Source organism: Empidonax traillii, unplaced genomic scaffold (assembly GCF_003031625.1).
Source record: "Empidonax traillii isolate 1590-97213 ecotype Southwest subspecies unplaced genomic scaffold, ASM303162v1 scaffold1503:size99223, whole genome shotgun sequence".
Taxonomy (NCBI): Eukaryota; Metazoa; Chordata; class Aves; order Passeriformes; family Tyrannidae; genus Empidonax; species Empidonax traillii.
In genome coordinates this window covers 4620-25206 of record NW_020956696.1, presented here as the reverse complement: position 1 = coordinate 25206, position 20587 = coordinate 4620, and the positions used below count along the sequence as shown (strand labels likewise).

The window sequence follows — 20587 nt, the reverse complement described above, 5'->3', positions numbered from 1 at the left end:
AAAGGTGCAACCACACGGCAATTCCCGGGCTGGGAATGCCGGGAGATGTTGGCTTCCAAGCAGAGACCAGGCTCCTGGTCTCTCTGGGGTGGTTTGTGCCTAAGGGTCCCTCAGCTTCTCCCATCACTCCTCCTGGAGATCTGTGCACACCTGTGAAGAGCTGGGCTGCCCACGGTGGTTCCTCCCCCCTGGTCCGAGCAGGAGAGGACACGGAGACACAGTCGGAGCTGTCTGGGGACCGGGATGGGCACGGCCACCACTGCTTAGTGACAGCAGGAGAGGGCACCCACGAGCTGTCTCTGCCCACAAGTGAGCTGCAGGTTTGCGTAGAAATGAAGGGTTTGAGCCTTTTTGTGTCCCTGGATTCCTAATTCTGCTCAGTGGTGTCCAACGGGTGCCGGAGCTGAGCTTGTCACTCCCGGCTGCTTCCTGTCCATGTCTTTCCTACCTAAAAACTGGGATAAGGGGATTTTGGTGCCCTTGATGGCGTAAATAAGCACCTTTCCAAGGGTGATGCATGAGGGGGGCCTGTGAAGCTGCCAGGAGCGGGGAGAGGTGGGGCCACGTGGTTGGGGCATCCCTCGTGGTCCGAGGGGCACCACCGGCACGTCGCCCTTCCTGCTTCAAAACCAGCCGGCTGCACCATCCCACAGCGTCAACTTTTGCCTCAAGATGGCATTTTTGTGCTTTAAAACGTGTCCAAGGCATCTTGTGCATCCACAGTGACGGGAAAAGAGTTGCCCAAGCAGCTTTTTTTTTTTTTGCTTGATTTTGTGTTTGACCGTGATCTTCCGGTGATTCCTGCCATCCCTTCCAGCAGCTCGGGAGGGAAATCCCAAGACGTGACCCCAGGGCTGGACAGACCCTGTGGGATGTTGGCAGAGCAGTTGATTTATTGATTCCTTGTTAAACTTTGATATGCCCAGTGCTGGCTGATCCATGTCCGTGCTTCTCCCAAAGCAAAAGTGGGAGCTCTGAAACTTGTGGCCATAATCCCGATGGATCAGTTCTGGTGCTGAGTGCCCCTATCCTGGAGATGGGAATGCTCCTTCCAAGGGTGAGTGGAGGGGATGGGGGCTCAGGAGGAGGGGGAGTGGCAGTTGGAGCACCGGTTGGGGTGTGGAGTGTTCACAACACACACTTTGGGATGTGAAAACCATCGAGCCTGGTGAGGCTTCCTTGGGGGTGGTGATGCACTTTGCTGGAGTTGTTCCCAAAGGAAGATCAATGAAATCCCAAAGAAAGGTCAGTGTAGTCCCTCTTGGAAAGGCAGCAAAGAACTGGCCTCCTCCAGGGGACTGACAGTCTGAATTCAGGATGTGCTGAATCCCTTCCTCCTCCTTGGGGTTCCCCAGGGGGTTCTAGGCAGATCTTGGGATCTGAGGCCAGAAGTGACATGACAAAGGCCATGTGGGAGGCTGGGCAGAGTCCAGAATGGAGCCAGGGTCCCATCCTGCTCCTTCCTGCCTGGCTTTTGTTCCTTGGCCACCTGGAGCTGTGCTCCCCCCTGTCCTGTGCAAGGGGGAGCTCCGTGTCTGCTGCCATCCTGGTGATGTTGGCAAACAAGTCATGAGGGACTGGGGTAAGCTGGGAAAGGCTCCTGTGTGCCTTTACTGCTTCAGGTAATCCCGACCCAAGAGCCCAGCCCGGCTCCTCATGCACAACCGGCCCTTGGCTGGGGCACCAACATCGGGACCAAAATCTGAGCCGAGTCCTTGGGCTGCAGGAGGTGGGAAAAAGCTCTCGGGCTCCTGAGCTTGCTGAGGCAGAGAGGGGAACGTGGAGGACTGTCCTAGGAGAAGGGCTGTCCTTTCCTTTGTGTCGTGCATGCCCTTTCCACGCCTTGACTCCATAATCATTGCTCTGCCTAACAAGAGCCGAGAATGTGTTTGGTCATTGCACTGCTTGGACCGAAGCGTTTGTGGTGTGTGTGGTGTGTGCTCACAGCTCTGTCACAGCATTAACCAGGAGGACTGTTTTGTCTTCCCTCCACAGCCTGGAAGTGTCTCCTCAGGTAGAAACCAGCTCAGATGCTCCTTCTCATTTTCCTCCCTGCTCCCCTGCCCCGTTTCCTCCTGCCCATCTCGCTCGCATGCCAAGCTCTAACCTCCCTCCCGCTACTGGAGACAGCCAGGCCGGATGCTTGTGCCCCACCAACCCATTCCTCAACTCCCTGCAGAGCAATCCTTTCTTTGAGGACCTCCTCGCTGACCAGGTACTAAATTCTCCTTCACCTACTCACTTTTTCTCTAGTTTCCCGTGTGGGCCGCATGCTTCACCAGAGGTCGCTGGGAGCTTTTATTCCTCTGAGGATTGCAGTCCCTCTGCCTCCCTAAGGCACACAGACCCAGAGGGGGAGTCTCCAGCCAAAAGCATTGGTGTCCCCGTTCCTGAAACCACTCCCCCATCACAAGGAGACCTTCCTCCTCCGGACGCCGAACCCGCCGTCCCTCCGCCGCTCTCGGAGTGGGACGACACCTTCGATGCCTTTGCCACCAGCAGGCTCAAGCCAGAAGGGAAGAAGGACAACTTCTTTGCTTCCCTGGCAGCAGAAGGCATGGCTTTCATCGACGACGCCGATGCCGCCAGCCCGACGGAGAGGGCAGCCAAGCCAGCCCACGAGAAGGGGGTGCAAGGATTTGAAAAGGCCGACTCCCAGATGGGCGGCGAAATGCCCGCGGCTCTTCGGTCTTGGACAAATTTCTCCAGTTTAGATGTGGGGGCCAACTTGGTGAGCACGACCCAGGAGGCCACGGTGATAGAGGACGTGCTGAGCCCCGTGTCTGCGGGCTCCACGGGGAGGAGGAGGAAGAGCAGCACGCCCATGGTTTGGACGGCCGCGTTTGCGTCGGGGAACGCCGCGGAAAAAGAGGCTTCGACAGCTGGAAGTAGCGCTAGGGAGGGAGGGGACAGTGATGAGGAGGAATCGTCTAGTGCAGGGACAAATGGCTGGATGACCATCGCCACGGAAACCGCTCCTGAGCCCTCGGAGAGCACCCAAAGCGTGGCCGAGGAGCGCGCGGGTCAGGACAGCGTGTTCGGCCCACGATCCTCCTTCCTCGGCGATGGCGCCTTCGAAGCCCGCGTGTTGCCCAGGACCACCTTCCCCCCCGAGCTCAGCCCCGAAACTCTGCCAGGCAGCAACGTGGTGGCCGTGCCCCCACGGGTGGCAGCACGGCCGCTCCCTGCCCCTCCCGAGCCGGGGACGGAGCCCCAGGGCGCCGGGAATGAGGAGGGCGCCTTCGACATCCGGACGTCGGTGTACCGGCTCCAGGCCAGCATGAGGCTGGAGGCCAGTGAAAGCCTTGTAAAGCTCAGCTCTGACATCCGGGAGAGGCACGTTGTCCTCTCCCCGTGGACGGGGACCCAAGAGCGGGAGGAGATTGTGGCCGGCTCGGTGGTGCCGCCCCCAAAACCTCCCCGGTGGTTCGCAGCTGCTGGTGTTGGAGGGGACGGGGAGGAGGAGGAGGAGGAGGCTCCTGGCCCACAGCGAGGCAAGGAGGAGCGAGGGGAAGACACGGAGCACCCAAAAGCAGATGTGGAGTTGCCAAGGAGCCGTGTGAGCAGCGAGCCCTCAGTCCCGGCATCTCCCAGCCCACCCGCCCTGGGAGTGGACATTGCCGAAGCCGGGAGGGAGTTTCTGATCTCCAAGGATGCTGAATCTGGAGACTCAGCAGTGAGAGCCAGCGAGCTGGGAAAAGGGGACACCTCTCTGGGGGAAGAGGCATCGGAGATGAACGAGATGGATGTCGCTGAGCAGTTCGAGACTTGCGCGTCCAAGTTCTCCCGGGACGGATTAGGCCAGTCGGGTGCTGAGCAGAGCTGGAGCCAGCCCCGTTTGTCCCCTCAGACGGGGCCCACAGACAGTGCCAAGTGGGAGATGGCCTCCAAACAGGAGCCACTCCCCGAGAAGCTCAGCATTTCAGGACTAAACCCACCTTCCACGCTAGACCTGGGCCAGCCAGAAATGTTCTGGACGGCTCCGGAAGAGCAGGAGGCAGCTGCTCATCCCGCTGCTCTCAGCCCAAGGTTAGCACGCAGGGAGAGCTCACCCCGGCCAGAGCCGGCATGGGATGATGGTGAGGGGCAAGAGGGACACCAGCCTGAGCCTTGTGCCCCCACAGCAGTGGAGGAGGAGGCAGAGCAGGGCAGACCCCCCCGCAGCGAGCCCGAGGGGCCGTGGCACTCGGCAGAGCGCAGGATAGACTTCAAGAAGGCGGATTTCTGGAAGCCAGACAGGGCGGAGGAGAGGCACCAGCAGGGAGCTCCATCCCCGAAAAACCCCTTTACTCTGGCCCTCAGCCCCAACTCCCCAGGCAACCCCTTTGTGGAGACACCCCCAGACCCCCTCCCCGCTCAAGCCGCGCTGCCTGAAAAGCTTGACCGGGGCCCCTCGAGCTTGGCCGGCCCCCGCGAGGAAGCCTCGTCCCGGCCCACTAACCCCGCCGGGCACCCACTCGCGCAGCCTCCCTCCCCGCATGCCAGCCAGCCCTTGGCCTCCTCCACCCCTTTCCTCGTGGCTGCCACTAACCCCGAGCAGTTTGGTTTCCCCTGCCCTGCCGTGTTCCCCGCCAGCAGCGGGGGCCCCGCCGCCTCCAGCCGCGCAGCCGCCCAGCCCTGCCCTTGGCCGCAGCCCGGGGACACACAGGCTTCAGCGCTCGTGGTTTTGCCCAGGGAGACACGGCCGGCTGAGAAGCCCCTTTTGCAGCAGACGACCAGGTGAGCACTCCGGGGAAGGCGAAGGGTGTGTTGTTTTTGGGAGAGGCGAGCCCTCGACTCCCGTCCCGACTCTTATCAGGGGGGACGACGAGAGGACCCCGGCGCGGTGTCGGCAGCTCCGTGTGTTGCTGCAGGTCCTCCTCCCTCACCTTCCTGTGGTCCCAGAAAGTCCAGCCTGAGCCGCTTGAAGCCTTGGCTTCCTGGGATCACGGAATGGCCACTGGTGTCCTGTGTTTTCCCTAAAGAGGGTGAAATGGTTGGAGGCATCCACGACCCACCCCTCAGCTGAAAGTTCAGCCAATGCACCTGCATCTCCCTCAGTGCTAATTTTGGCTCCATCATCCTCCCCGTGCTTGCAAAAATGAATGCCTTCTCCCTGTCTGCCAGGAGAGCTCCCGGCCGTTCATGCTCTCCTGAGTTCCCTCATGGCATGTGCACAGCTGCTGCCCCTTCCCTTTCCATTCATTCAGCTTTGGTTTCTTGCCTTTGGAATGCCCAGCAGGTACTAAAAAAAAAACCTTCTTCTCTCCATAGCCAAAAAAAAAAAAAAAAAAAAGAGGTTGGTTTCACCAGGGCCAAATTCTCCCCTCCCTCCTGCTGAGATGCCTGTTGGTTATGAGGCAAGTGGGATTTAGCCTTGAGGGTAACAGGAATGGGAAGGGGGGAACTGTGGTGGAAAGAAGGGGATATTCCTCCTCCCAGGCCAGTCGTGGGCTTGTAGAAGCTGTGAAGTAAAGATGGTGAGTTTTGGGCATGGAGCCTTGCTCTGTGTCCTTCAGTTCATCAGGTTTTCCTGGTACTCCCTCCCCTGCTCTGCCTGGGTAGGAGAAGGTTGTCCTGGGCTCTGTCTGCCCAAGGATCAAGCTGTGACAGTGATTTATTCAGCTCTAGCAGGGATTTTCTTGATCAGCCTCGCTGATCACGAGGCACATGGAGCTTCACGGGGGCACTGAAATGGTAAAATCCCACCTGGCCCAAGAGCAATGTTGGTCACAGCCCTGGGGAGAGAAAGGGCAGGAGGCTGGGCCAGCAAAACTCAGCTGAGCTCCAGCCCTTCATTATGGGATCTTTCCTTGGCTTGAGTGCAGGTTTGAGGGGCAAAATGATCTCAGGAGCAAGAGCTGGGGCTGTTGGATATTTTTTCTTCTTGTTTAGGCCAGATCCTCAAACCGCTTTTAATTGGACTATTCATCCTGCAGCAAGATAACCTTGTTCCAAATTTGCAGGGATGGGATACAGAAACCTCCTGAACCTTGCCATGTTTCATGGAAAGAGAAGTGTCCTGCAGTGCCAAAGGGTAAAATGAGGCAGTGGTGAGCTCATGGTCATCTTCAAGCTTGGTTGTGCATCCATCCAAGGCCTGGCTGGCTCGTGGGATGGAAATGGGCTTGGACCTGAGGGCTGATTATCCTCTCAGTGCTGGTTTCTGTCGTGACACACGGCTGAGAAGTCCTGGAACTTCTCTGCTCTGGTTCCTTTACCGTGTTTTGGATACTTGTTGCTGTGATTGAAGAGCCTTTGAAGGGTTTCCAGGTGTCTCTGGAGAGCTTTGAGGTTCTGCAGTGCTTCTTAAGATCAGGGAGAAGTGATAATTGTCACGGGGTGAAGAGGGGAAAGCTGGAAGGGACCTTTTCCAGGTCCCCATGGCCTGGCTTCCCTTTCCCAGAATCTCATCTCCTGTTAGGATGGCACATGGACAAGAAAAGTTATGGTAGAAAAAAAAAAGTTGGAAGGAAAAACCTTCAGCCTTAGAACAGGCATTAAGGCTTGGCTTTAGGGACACTTTTTGGGGCAAAAGTGTCTTTTTGTTCCATCAGGTGGAGGAGGAGCTGGTACCTGGTGTGGGGTCTCACGTCCCCTTCCCAAGTGGCCAGAGGGCTCTGCTGGTCATCTTGTGTGGCCACTGGGGTAAGGTGGGTGCTGGAGCATCAGCTGTGACACTCAGGTGTGGGGAGGGTCCTGGTCTCTTTAAGAAGGGTGGGATGGTGCCTTCACTGCTGGGAAGGGGACTTTGGTCACATCCCTGGGACCTGAGGTGGGACCTCAGGGACAGGCTGTGACTGTCCTTTAGGGACTCCACTGCCTTGGAGGGGTCCAGCAGTCGTGCAGCTCCTCCCCCATCCCTCAGGAGCTCAGGTGTGTGAGTGTTCCAGCGTGCCATGGTGCTGGCAGGTGGCAGGACTGGGGACATCCCAGGTGCCAGGGTGATGTTGGCACACTCTGCTGTGTCAGGGGTGCAGCACAACCATCATCTTGTGAAAACGGGGTGTCAGGTTAAATCATGTGCCAGTGCCTGGGATCTAAATGCAGTCCTTGTGGAGCCCTTGGAGCTTGGAGAGTGGCCTTGGCACATCCATGGACAGACCTGGGAGATCTGATCAGGAGTTCAGTCATTCCCTTTCATCCTGAAGACCCTTTCTCCCTGGAGATCTGGCCCTCAGGTGCTGTGTGCTGCTCCACAGCAGGTTGATTCCCTTGGATTTGCCCTTTCTTGCCTTGTTCCCTGTGAGGAGCATTTTAATGGGATGATAAAGTCTTAATTTCAGAGGAATTTTTGTCACTGTGCTCAGCAGTGACCTTGGGAGTGTCGGTGAAGCTGTGACACAGCAAGGCTGGCTCAGAGAGGGGGGACAGGACTGGGCCACTGTCACCCTGGGAGGTTTCACCCTGACCTGTTGAGCTCCACCTTGGACTTGGGTCCACTCAGTGTGAGGAATCAGTTCTCTCAAGTTCCCGTTCAACAACCAGCAGATGGAAACGGGTCCAGCTTCTTGGAGGATCCATCAGAACTTCAGACCTGGCTGTGAGGTGGGAAACAGCCTCTGCTCCCCTGGAAGGACCTGCTGCCAACCATCCTGGGGCAGGTGCAGGGGGAGGAATGCCTCCAGCTTTTGGATCCCCTCAGGGTGACAAATGAAGGGGGCAGAGCCCTGCACACGCCACCCCCCGAGCAGGAAAGAGTGGGATTGGGATTTATGTTTCAAAATACCTTTTCCAGCTCTGCAGAAATGACCGTTCCCGCTGGCCATGGGCCTGTGGCCAGACTTGCAGTGGGGAATGTCCCCGTGCTTTCAGAATGCATCCAAACTATCCCACTGGCATCCCCAAGGCTGGATTTGGTTCTTGTAGAGTTATGCCAGTTTGGTCCCAAGGTTTGGACATGCTGTGGTGTCTCTGCCCTGGCTGTGGGGATGCACCAGGTGATGGTGACATTTGGGGCTGTTTATCTTCAGGTCTGGCTGTGATAAGGAGTCCTGGTGGCTCCCCCCACGTTCTCCTCACAGCTGCTGGACCGTCTGTAGCGTGGTGGTTACAGCTCTGCTGGTGCAGGGTTTGGTCCCCTGTGGGGAGCTTTTAAGGCAACTCCTCCAAGCCCTGACACTCAGTGAGGTCCATGGGAGTCCTCTTCATCCTTTCAAGCTGCCCAGGAACCCTGGGCTCTGTCCACATGCTTGGACAGCTCTGACAAGAGATCATTGAATCCCAGAGTATCCTGAGCTGGAAGGGACCCACCAGGACCATCCAGCCCAATCCTCAGCCCTGCCCAGACACCCCAACAATCCCACCCTGTGCCCCAGAGGATCATCCCAACCCTTCTGGAGCTCTGGCAGCCTTGGGGCTGTGCCCACTGCCCTGGGGAGCCTGGGCAGTGCCAACCACCCTCTGGGGGAAGAACCTTCTGCTGAGATCCACCCTGAGCCTGCCCTGGCACAGCTCCAGCCATTCCCTGGGTCCCATCCCTGTCACCCAGAGGGAAGAGATCAGTGCCCCCCCTCCACTTCCCCTCGTTAAGGAAGTTGATCCTTTGGCTTGTTGGATCTACCAGTGCCATCCTCTCCTAACACATGGATGGCAGGAGTCATCATGGTGGTTGAAGAAAACTTCCAGACCACTAGCACGATGGGGAGACAGTCTGGGACATCCTGATCCCACCACTGTGGGCAAGGCACGAGGACACCAGCCCCGTTTGGACACACAGCAGTTGGGATTGTCACCCTTTGCAGGGGTGGCTGCTGCCCCCCGTGAGAGCAGAGGCTTTGCAGAGTTCCTGGGTAGATGTTTGGATCTTTCCGTCCCAAAGGTGGTGCTCAGGTGTGCCTGTTCCTTGGATCTTTCCATCCCAAAGGTGGTGCTCAGGTGTGCCTGTTCCTTGCAGGAAGGCAGAATCAGGTCACTTCTCTTTCCATCCTGCTGAAAAGCAAAACAGACTTTGTTTAAGCCCAGAAAAAAACCCTTTTGGGTGAAGAGTGAGGCAAAAATAAATGAGAATGATAATTCCCCCTCAGCTGACTCCTCACTCTCCCTTTTGGCTTAGTAGAGGGGGACAAATTCTGTGGTGGCTTCCAGGCAGGTGGAGCTCAACTCTTGGGCTGGAGCATCGCTGAAGCATCAATGGTGACCCCCCTACTCTAATTTTGGGAGCTCCTGGACAACAAAATGCCCTTCTGGGCAGCCTCTGATCACACTGGGCCTGGGTTTGATCTCATGGGCACCAACACCCGGCAGCCTGTGGGAGTTTTGAGCCACAGCATTCCCCGTGTGGACACAGGGCCTGCTCTGTGTCTCAGCCAGACACGTGTCCCAGGGCTCCTTTTCTCCTCTCTGGGTGGAAATGGCTCCAGTTTCTAAGCGGGTTCCATCCCTGTAAAATCCCAGCTCGGGAGGGTGTTATAACTGCCCGACCTTGTTGTCCCCAGTCCCCACCCGGTGAAGCCCATCAGCGCCGCCGTGCAGGAGGTCTCTGCTGAGAAGAAGCAGCAGCACAGGTCCAGCCTGACCTCAGCCCTGAGCAATGGCCTGGAGAAGCTGAGGACAGTCACCACGAGCAGCGTCCAGCCTGTGGCCCCGACCTCCCACCCGGAGAAAACGGACCCCAAGAAGTTAAAGGTAGGAACCCTTCGCCTGAGAGGTGAGAGCTGCGTTCACACCTCATCCAGGTGTTCCACAGGGGCAAAGAACTGGTGGAGGAGGTAGAACAGGGTCCTGCCACGGGGTGAGTATTAATCCTGGGTCCTGGTTGCTCAGGATGGATGTCAGACTCCCACCAGCCTCCCTTCCTCCCTGACCTCTCTCTCTCACCCCATTGTTGTTCTCCCATTGCTTGCTTTGGTTTGGGGGTTTTTGCTGTGCAGTGTGTGAGTGAATCCCTGGTTATAGAACCTTGGGATGGTTTAGGTTGGAATGGACTTAAAAGACCATCTTGTTCCAACCCCCTGCCGTGGGCAGGGACACCTTCCCCTAGACCAGGACAACCCTGCTGCACCCTTTGTGGTGCCACAGGTAGTTCAGGTTGTGGGTTATGAGTACCTCAGCTTTCCTGGGGTGAGGTCTGGGTGGGTCCTGCTTCCCTGTGATGCTCCAGCCTTTCCAGATTTGGAAAGGAGACAGACACAAAAATAGGATTTTTTTCTGGTTGTCGCTGCACCCTGCAAACCTTAAAGGGAGCAGGAGGGTTTAATTTGATTCACTGGATGTTCCTCTTGGTTTCTACCACAGGATCCCACCGTGCTGGACCAGTCAGCCAAGTATTACCACTTGACCCACGACGAGCTCATCCAGCTGCTGCTGCAGAGGGAGATGGAGCTGAGCAAGAAGGAGGAGCACATCCACGAACTGGAGAACTACATCGACCAGCTGCTGGTTCGCATCATGGAACAGTCTCCCACCCTCCTGCAGATCCCCCTGGGGGAAGGCAGCACCAAGTAACCTCTGCCCAGAGACCAGCAGCACTCGCCTAGAGCACTTCTCCAGTAAACACGCTGCAAACATCCCTGCACTCCCCCCCCCCACCCTTCCTCTTCCCAGAGGGCTCCAGCGGCTTCTGTTCGCAGAGTTTAGCAGGGAAGGCTTGTCTGCTCCTTCCCAGCCCAAGCTTCTCCCAGCTCTGGCTCCAGGGAACTGTAGGGTGAGTGATGGGCAGCCATGCACCCTATGGGGAGGAGCAGAGCCCTCCACGTGAGGCAGATTAGGCCTCCTTAGGTTCCTGTCCTTGTGACCAAGTGCCATCTTCTCGGGCGCTCACCCTGCCAGTGCTTTAAGTGGCCCATGGACATGTGAGAGCTGGAAAACCGCCTCGCCCATGACACTTCATCCTGCTGCTGCTGCTGCTCTTCTGCCCACACTCTTCCTCACCTGTTTTCTGAAGCGGTGCCCCCTGACTGGAGGATGGTGTTGAACTGGTGGAGGACAGCCGGGATGTTCAAACATCTGCCAGCAGGTTGGTGACTGCAGAGCGGGGCTGTTGTTGGATGCCTCCTCCCCTTCCTGCCCCGTTCACCCCCCCCAGATTGAAGGGTCTGTGTCTGAAAGGCCAGCTCCAGTTCGTGCCAGTTCCTGACCGCTGGGAGATGCTACACAAAGGGACAACAGTGGAATTGGGGGCCATAAAGGACTTGGTCCAGTGTCACTGCCTGAGCATGAGCTGTGCTGGCTCCTTCACTCCGTGGGTGCAGAGCGGTGATGCTGCCTCAGTTCCTCCAAACTCGACTTGCAACAGGGAGAAGCGATGGTTTGTGCACCGTGAGGGCTCCAAGAGATCTCCTTGCTCCCCACCCAACCCACCCCCAGCCTGGCTGTGCCTCGGGGGGGACTCCTTTGTGTATAAACCACAGCTCAGTTTTCTACTCAGTATTCCGTGGGAATTGCTCTCCGTGGCTGCCCCCATCGTTGGCTCAGTGTTGTCTTTCCCAACCCAACAGGAAAATTGGACCAAAGTTCATGGATGTCTGACCACCTGGCCGCCTCTGCATGACATCCTGCGGGATCAGGCTCCCACCAGACACTCCCAGTCACAGCTCACAATCCGGGAATCCCGGCAGATCCCCTTCCAGCCGGTGTTAGTGCCGAGCACCGCTCCAGCTGGATCACATCCACTCTTGGACCTCTTGGGCCCAGCTCTGCTGGGAGCTGAGTGCTCCCAGCTGCTGACCATGGAGGGACCATCCAAAGGGCTCTGATTAACGTGGTTTAATGAGAATCCAGCACAGATTTGGCTTCGGAATTGCTGTGGAAGGGGATGGAAAGGATGTGGCTGCATCTCTCATCCTGCCAGGATTTTGTCTAGAGAAGTGGTGGAGGGTTGGTTGGTGTGGGATTTGAGCTGTCTTGACATGTAAGGCATCTCCCTCTTCTCTATCTCCCAAAGTTACTGGATTCTTTCAAAACCTCCATACTTTTCTTTCCTTACTTCCACGTATGCCATGACTTTGAAAAACTGTGCCTTTTGCCGTAGGACAGTAGCAGTTTCCCACCCAAAAAGGCTCTGAAATCCAGTTCTCGTTTCCACACAGCCCATCTGGGGCAGGTTTTCTCTTCTGTTTTCCCGCTCACCCGAAAAAGTGAGTTTATTTTTACATGCAGAGCCTTCCCCACCCCTGTGTGCAGGTACTTTGGGTCCTTGGCAGGAATTCTGCACAGGAAGCTCATGGGACGTGGGAGGCAGAGAGATTAGGAGATGACACAGGGAGGGAAGAGAGCAGGCCAAATATTCCAAGACAAAATTCAGCTGGGTAAAGACAGTATTGGGTCAGGAGAGAGGGAGGTTTGGTCCTGTCTAGTTAAACCATCATATGAGGGGGAGGATTTGTTACCTGGGAAGGTACCAGCCATGAACTTCCAATTCCTGCCTGCCTTGGCCCCTCATATGGAATAATCTGAGGTTTTGCACTTCTCTATCTGTTCCTCCTGTCTTTGTGTTCCTCCTCCCTTTGTGTTTCTGGGATAAGACCTGAGGCTCAGAAGGAAGATGTTTCTCCCCTTTTAGAAAGCCCCAGAACTATCTCTCCGCCTGTGGAATCAGATCCTGTGGCCTGAGCACCCCATTCCCTTTCTGAGAGCCCCCAGAAGCTCTTCCTTTGAGCTGAAGGCGGGCAGGGAGGAGTTGTGGGCAGCTGGAATTCAGCCCAGCCTCGGAAAACCAGCACGGCACGGGAACGAGGGCCGGGAGAAGGGGCAGGTGTAGCTCAAGTGGGCATTAATAAGGGGGAGGAGTAGAGCCAAAATCTCCCAGGAGAATCCCACACTGGCTCCCCACTCCCTAAAAACACATCTGCTTCCTTGGAGCTCTGGAGGTGCTCCCCACACACGAGTGCCAGCGTTTCTAAGGATCTCTCTCGCTGCACCTCCTCCCTGCCTTCTCCCCTCCTCTTCCATCGTGTCTCACCACCCTCCCTCGGCCCCCTCTGCCTTAGTCAGCTCTGCCTTTTAGCCAAAGCTTGAATGTTTTGCACTCCAATATCTGATGTTGCTCTCAGAGCTCAGCCAGGCCTGCAAGAGGTGCTTCCTCATCTCCTGCCTTTAGAGCAATAGGAGCTTCCTCAATCAGAGCTTCCTCATCTGCCTTTCCAGCAACAGGAGCGTCCCCATCTCCTGCCTTTCCAGCAATAGGAGCTTCCTCATCTCCTGCTTTTCCAGCAGTACCTGCCCCTTCCATCTCCTGCCTTTTGTGCAAGAGGTGCTTCCTTGTCTCCTGCCTTTCCAGCAACAGGAGCTTTCTCATCTCCTCTCAGATCCTTTCCAGCAATAGGATCTTGCCCATCTCCTGCCTTTTCAGCAATATGTGCTTCCTCATTTGCCTTTCCAGCAAGAGGTGCTTCCTCACCTCCTGCCTTTGCAGCAATACCTGCCCCTTCCATCTCCTCCTTTCCAGCAATAGGAGCTTCCTCATCACCCGCCTTTCCAGCAATTCTCCATTTTCCAGGTACTTTCTCAACTCCTGCCTTTCCAGCAAGAGGTGCTTCCTCATATCCTTCCTTTCCAGCAATACCTGTTCCCTCCATCATCTCTCTCTCCAGCAATAAGTGCTTCCTCATCTCCTGCCTTTCCAGCAATTCTCAATTTTCCAGGTACTTTCTCAGCTCCTGCCTTTCCAGCAATAGGTGCTTCCTCATCTCCTGCCTTTCCAGCAATAAATGCTCCCTCCATCACCTGCCTTCCCAGCAATCCCTGCTCCCTCCCATCTCCAAAGGCCAAGGCAGGGTCTGGCACAGGTGCCTTGGCATGGGGTGTGAGGCAGGAGCTGCAAGAAGGAACGAGCAGTGATGGGTGTTTCGTGTCTGTCCTCCAGTGTTTGGAAGTCCTGAGGTATTTACAAATTGACTTGTGTTTAGGAAAAGGCACCTTAGAGGTGCTCCTGTCTCTGTTCTCTGTTTCTCCACCCACCTGTCCTGAAAATGGGGGGGTGTTTTCCCACCACCCCCCTCCCCAGATTGATTCTGTCCATCAGAGCAGCAGCTTGGCTACACCACAGCACTTGAAACCAGAGTCTGTTTGATTTGCTGTTAGAAGTTCCCAGAGGGAAATGGTTTTGAGGACTTTGTGGAGGGAAGGGATGAGGAAAAGAATTGGTGTGTGGGGGGGGGAATGTTCTCAAGTTGCCCGTGTTCTGTCTGGGGTTTATCTCAATAGTTTAGTGATCTAAATCTCCGTTTTTTCACGATTTATTTGCCAGCCCAGGGGCAGGAGCAGCATTCCTGCTCCTTGCTGGAGCCACTCCGAGCTCTGTTCCTCTCTGCTGAACCCAGCAGCAGCTTTTCCCCGGTTCCAGTTTAAACACAGCCACGAGGATCCCTCTGTGGCTTTGCCTTTCTCCTGGATTTTGTTTTTCCAAGCCGTTCCACGTGGTTCCAGCAGGGTGCTGTTGCTCTGCTTTCCTTTTCAGCCCAGGGCCGGGTTTCTTCCTTCTCAAGAACTTCGGCCGAGTGATTTTATTTTTCTCCTTGGCTGCTCCTTCTGGTCACAGGGTGGGCCAGAAGAACCACCAGGATTTAACCTTAAAACTGGAACAAACCTGAAGGGATGTGGATTCTCAAGTGTAGACTCAGCCTTACGACTCGCCCGTGAAGAGACCGCCGCGTGTTTCGTGTTTCGTGGGGTGGAAAAACATCCCAAAGCAGGAAAAGATTTGGATTTGGAGTTGTTGATTTCCCTTGTACTTCACGTACCAAGGAAGTGGGTTCTGTGCGTTTCATGTTTTAATAGTTGCAACTAATGTTTATAAAAGAGCTTGTTATTTACGTTTTAAGCACTTTAAAGGAAAAAAAAAAATAAAAGTTGTTCAAGCTGTTCCTAGATACTTCTGATTTATTGACAACAGCGTCTGTGCTGATGGCACTTGGACAGTGAGTGACATTTCTCTGTTTATTTTCTGAAGGAGGATGACGGCGTCCAACTCCTCCAGCAGCTTTTCCAGCTCCTTAACAGTCCCCAAGCCCTGGAAACCTCGAGTTCCTCCCCCAGATACTGGTCCTGCCTCAGGTGATGGGAGCACCTGAGGGGGGTTAAGAGTCTCTCAGGTGTCTTGGGTGGGTCTTAAAGTCGTGTTTTGTGCTGAGTGACCGTGGAGCTCGGCTGAGGTGGCCCTGGGGGATTGGAGCTGGCAGGAGGAGGAGCTGGGTGGGGTCGGGCTCTGCTCCCAGGAAACAAGGGACAGGAGGAGAGGGAACGGCCTCAAGTTGCTCCAGGGGAGGTTCAGGTTGGATACTGGGGAAAATTTCTTCAGGGAAAGGGTTGTAAAACATTGGAACAGGCTGCCCAGGGCAGGGGGGGAGTCTTTCAAAGCCCTGTCGATGTGGCACTTGGGGACATGGGTGAGTGGTGGCCTTGGCAGTGCTGGGTTAAGGGTTGGACTTTCTGATCTCAGAGGGCTTTTCCAGCCTAAATTCCATGATTCTGTCTGCCTGCAGCTCCCTTGCTGCTCATGCTGACTCTACCCCTGCATTCCTGAGGATCTGTGGGAAATCAGCAGCTGAGTAGAGGAGAGCTGCTGTCACATCCCAGACAACAGAGAGAGAGATCAGCCTCGGGATGCCCGGTGGGAAAACCTGGCTCCCTCCGTGCTGTTGCTCCGGGGAAAAGGCAGTTCTGGGATGATGATCCTCCCTCTCCTCTGCACTGATCCACCCCCCAGACCTTCTCCTGCAGCCCCTCAGCCCCAAATCCCTCCCACCTTTCCCCACTCAGCTGTTTTCCTTCTCAGCACCCGCTTCTTTCTCCGGTCGTGCCTTTTCCTTCTCAAAAATTAACTCCCCTTAAGCTCCTGTAAATGACTTTGCTGCTGCAACAGAAGAGTTTCCTTAGCTCTAATCCCGGTTTGTTTTTCATCCAGCTGGATCCAGGCCCTCACAGAGCTCAGCACCTGTCTGGGGGGCAGGGGGGGGGATCATGTTAACCCCAAGAGCCTGGATGGGCCAGGCAGGGAAATGTTTGACACGTTGTTTTGTGGGATTGGGGTGCTGAGCTGTGACCCTCTGAAAGACGATCCATCCTGAGGGCGAGCAGAGAGCAGTCACTGGGAGAACTGGAGTCTGGAAGCTGGGGGGGGGGGGAAAAAAAAGGATTTAAAGCCCTAAAAGTCCTGCTGGATCGCCCGTGTGCGATTCCATCGGGTGTCTCTGCCTGTCTTAAGCACAGACTCGGGGCTGATGGAAATAATCCCTGTCCCTGCAGGAAGAACTGGCTGGGTTTGTTGTTCCAAGCCGGAGTTTCGCTGCCTGCCCCAAGTTTTCTTGAAATCTGGCTTTGCAGATGGAAGCTGACAAGGAATGTTCCTGTGACTTCCTCCCGGAGCCAGCGGGAAGCCCTGCCCCACTCCCAGCTGTCACGTGTGGAGTGGCCCCTGAGACCCCCCCAAATCTCCCCCCAGGGTGGTGGGGCTGACCCTGGGTGGGTCCTGGGTGCCCCCCCCAGAGCTGCTCCCACTGCCCTCCTCAGCTGGGCAGGGAGAGGAAATCCAAGGAAAGGCTCGTGGGTCGGGATAAGGTCAGGGAGGGGTCACTCACTGGTTACTGTCGTGGGCAATTTGATTTGGGGAAATCAGTTTAACTGATCAATCAAATCAGAGCAGGGTAATGGGAAACAAACTCAAATCACCCTCCCCCCAACCCTTCCCTTCTTCCCAAACTCCTGAATTCTCTCCCCCAGGGAATGGAGGCTACAATCATACATTGTCTCTGCTCCTTCCTCCGCAGGGGTTGGACTCCTCACGCTCTTCCCCTGCTCCAGTTTGGGGTCCCTCCCACGGGAGACAGTTTTCCATTAACTTCTCCCATGTGAGTCCTTCTTCCCAGGGGCTACAGTTCTCCATGAACTGCTCCAGCCTGGATCCCTTCTTCCAAGGGGAACAGGCTGAGGGATCGCAAATCCTGCCAGGACCCTGCTCCAGCGTGGGCTTCCCGTGGGATCCCAGCCTGCTTCAGGCATTGTCGTGCTCCGGTGTGGGCTCTCCACGGCTCCCTGTGGATCTCTGCTCCGTGGGCTGTGCGGGGGTGCAGCTGCCAGGGAATCTCGTCTCCAGCACCTGGAACACCTCCTGCCCCTCCTCCTGCACTGCCCTGTTGTGGCTGCAGGGTTTCCTTCTCTCCTCTGTCCCGCTGTTTTTCCGTACCGGTTTTCCCCTCTTCCTCCTTCCATGTTTTACCCCAGAGGTTTTCCCAGCATCGCCGATGGGCTCAGCCTTGTCCAGCGTCCTGGAGCAGCTGGAATTGGCTCCGTGGAGGTGGGAGAAGCTTCCAGCGCCTTCCCACAGGGGCCACCCCTGCTACCAAAATCTCCCGGTTTCTGGATGGGCTCACACAGTGTCTGGGATGGGGGCGGGAGGGGGATGTTCCCCCTCCAGAAAAAAACCGGGAAGGAACTTCATTGTTGACTGAACAGTCGTTGCTCCGGGGAAACAACAACCCCCCTCTCCTTCCCCCAATCCAGGGAAACGCGAGTTGTCAGCCGAAATGGATCTGGTTGGATTGATATCAGCCAAAGAATTGATATTCTTTCTGGTATTTAACCAAAAAAGTGATAGTCTTATGTCACTCCAAATGTGGTTTTAGATAAACAGATTCTCTCCCCTCTGTTGTTACAAAACATTTCGCGTGTCAACATTTAGGGACTGTATCAATTATCTGGCTCCGAGCTGCGAGGGGAGGGGAAGGGTGGGGGGGTTTTCCCTTGTGAGAGGGATTTGGGTTATCATCCATATTCATGGGAGAGGTTTTGCCGCCTCGGGAAGGACGGGATGGAACCTTTAGAGAAGGGAGAGTTACCTCGGAAAGCTTTTGTGGCTGCAAAATGAGTACATTTGTCCCTTTTTTTTTGTTTTGTTTTGTTTGTTTTTCGATCGTTCGGAGAGGTAAAGAAAAGAAAACCTGAGTGACGGGGGAGTTTTTGGGATGAGGATTGACCTCGGAGCTTCACAGGGATAAGGAGGGAGCAGGAAAATGTCGCTGTGGGGTCAGGAGGAGGTTTGAGCTGCAGCCACCTTTAATTAAAACAAAGCAAATGATTAACTGGCAGGACACGGTAGGAGGACGGCAGCGGGTTCGCTCCAGGGGGCAGGATGTGACCCTGGAATGGATCTTTGCTCCTCATCTCCCGGTTCCTGAGGATGGCTGGGTTTTCCAGCGCGGCAGGGAGAGGGGAGGGGGGGTGACTCTGGAACAGCTTGAATTTAATGATATTTCCAAGAGAAAACAAACGAGAAATTATAAAATACCATTGTTTCCCCCCTGTTTTCTGCCCCACTTTTTGCCCTCTGGACACAACCAGAGAAAGGCTCGGCTCCAAAGCCCCTTTTCTGTCCCTTTTCCACCTGGAGCTGCAGGAGATTTCCCGCTCAGCGAAAAAGGGGATCGGTGGTGAATCAGCCTAAAACCAGAAATTGGGTTTGCAGGTGGAAAGAAAACAGGAAGAAAAAAAAAATTTATTTTCCAGGTATATTTTTTAATTCCTCCTCAGAAGGAAAACCTGTTTATGACCTGCCTTTATTGCCTTCATTACCTTCATTTTAATCTGTTGCCTTTCCTTCTGTTGTGTCAAACCTTCCTCTTATTCCCTCACTCCTTTCCCGGCTTCCTCCACATCTCCTGTCTATTTGCTGTCCCTTTGCTCTTCCTCGGAGGATTGATCCTAATCCTCCAAACAATTTCGCCGGCATTTGCAGGTCCAGACACTTCTTATTCCACTAATCTAGGGAAGAGGATTCTGGAGACGGCTCCGTGTGCCCCCCCTGGTGCCCCCAGCCCTGCACGACCTTGGGTTTATCTCCACAGATCGTTACCATTTCCAGGTTCTTTATTTTTAATCAGGTATTTATTGTAGAGGTCAGTAGCTGTTGCTGGGCTCCTGTTGCAGTAAGAGTGAGTGTTTCCACGAGGAAAAGGAATCTTGGAATTGTTTGGGTTGGGAAAGACCTCCGAGATCATCGAGTCTGCACGTTACCCAGCGCTGCCGAGGCCACCACTGAGTCATGTCCCCAAGTACCACATCCACAGGGATTTTAAATCCCTCCAGGGATGGGGATCCCACCACTGCCCTGGGCAGCTGTGCCAGGGATGGACAACCCTCTCCATGAAGAATTCATCCCTGACATCCAACCTAAACTTCCCCTGGCACAACCTGACACCTCTCATCCCGTTTCCTCTCATCCCGTCGCTTCTTTTTTAGGGAGCAGAACCCGACCCCCCCCGGCTCCCCCCTCCTGTCAGGGATTGCAGAGCCAGAAGGTCCCCCCTGAGCCTCCTTTTCTCCAGGCTGAGCCCCCTCAGCCCCTCCTGCTGCTCCAGCCCCTTCCCTGCACACGCTCCAGCCCCTCCGTGTCTCTCTTGCCCACGGGGGTTGTGAGAATTTAACGGGATTCGGGGTCATTTATCGGATGCTTTTGAAAACCCGGGAGGATTTTCCAGATGTTTTTCACCTTCCCCCTTCGCGTGCATCATTATTCACTCAGACGATTCCACACAGGAGGCAAAAATCTCCTCGTTCTCCCCGTCCCCATCCGCGGGACTACATTTCCCGTGATGCCTCGCGGCCGACGCTCCCTCCCCTATTGGCCGGTGGCCACGGGGCGGCCCCGCCTCCCCGGGACTACATCTCCCGGCGTGCCCCGCGGCAGCTGCGGTTGGCCGCGGCCAATGAGCTCCGCGGCGCCGCAGGGGGCGTGGCCGGGCGGCGGGGGAGGCTGTTTAAAGTGGCGCCTGCGGGATGGCGGAGCCGGCTGACTATCCCCCGTTCCAGCTGGGGAAGCCCCGCTTCGAGCAGGTACCGTGCGGGCTGAGGGAGGCGGCTGTGGGGGGGCACACTGCGGGGGGAAGGGGGGGGGGGCTGTCCCTGCCCTGCGTGCGGCGCGTCCCTCTATCCCCCCCCACCAGCCCCGGGCGGGGAGACCCCCGCTCCCCACTCCGCTTAGCCCCGCCCTCCCCGCGGGGCGGCGCGCTGATTGGCGCGCCGCCCGCACAGCCCGCGCTCGATTGGCCGGCTCGGCTGTCACTCAGGGCCGCCGCCCCCTGCCCCGCGGCGGGTCCCGCGGCGGGCGCTGATTGGCGCGTCCCGCCGGGCCCCCGTGGCGCGGGGCGCAGGGCGGCGGGCGCGGGCCCCGGGGGTCGCGGGTTCGAGCCCCGCGGGCTCCTTCCCGGAGCGGTGGGGATGAGTGGAGAGTCCTGGTGGGAATGTTCTTGCCCCTTCCCCCCCCCCAATCCCTCGTGGGATGGTGAGAGGGCTGGATTATGCCCCGCGAGAGCCCAAGGGTGCAGGGAGGTGAAGAGCCCTGGAGCCAGGGATGCTCCAGACAGGAGCTTCACCATCCTCACCCTGGGCTCGTCCCGTTTTGGGTGTCGCTCGGCATGGGCAGGTGGTGCTGGGTTGGAGACTGTGTGTCGTGGTGGCAACCAAGAACGAGCTGGTGGAGTATCCCCTGTGCTCCGTAGAGTGACTCCTGGGGGATGGATGGGGAGGGGAGCCCCGGGGGGCTCACACACCTGTGCCCAGGTGAGCAGAGCTGGTGCAGGGATAGGGTGGCCCTTCCCCAACCATCCACAGCTGGTCTCTGGAGGTCCCTGGTGTGGCTGACAGGCCCCTGCAGCCAGGATAGGGCTGATAAAAC

The 20587-nt window shown here is 56.4% G+C and overlaps 1 protein-coding gene across 2 annotated transcripts in view; it reads left to right on the top strand.

The window, feature by feature from the left end:
* RAB11FIP5 (RAB11 family interacting protein 5) overlaps positions 1-10487 on the top strand; it is a 34477-nt gene extending 23990 nt beyond the window's left edge. The window contains exons 4-6 of one of the 2 annotated variants that reach the window (XM_027907624.1): positions 2254-4719; positions 9417-9606; positions 10216-10487. In XM_027907624.1, coding sequence (XP_027763425.1) covers positions 2254-4719; positions 9417-9606; positions 10216-10425 — 2866 coding nt within the window. In that variant the 3' untranslated portion in view covers positions 10426-10487. The remainder of the gene's footprint in view (positions 1-2253; positions 4720-9416; positions 9607-10215) is intronic. The other variant, XM_027907625.1, reaches the window with a different exon arrangement.
* Positions 10488-20587: the final 10100 nt, after the last annotated feature.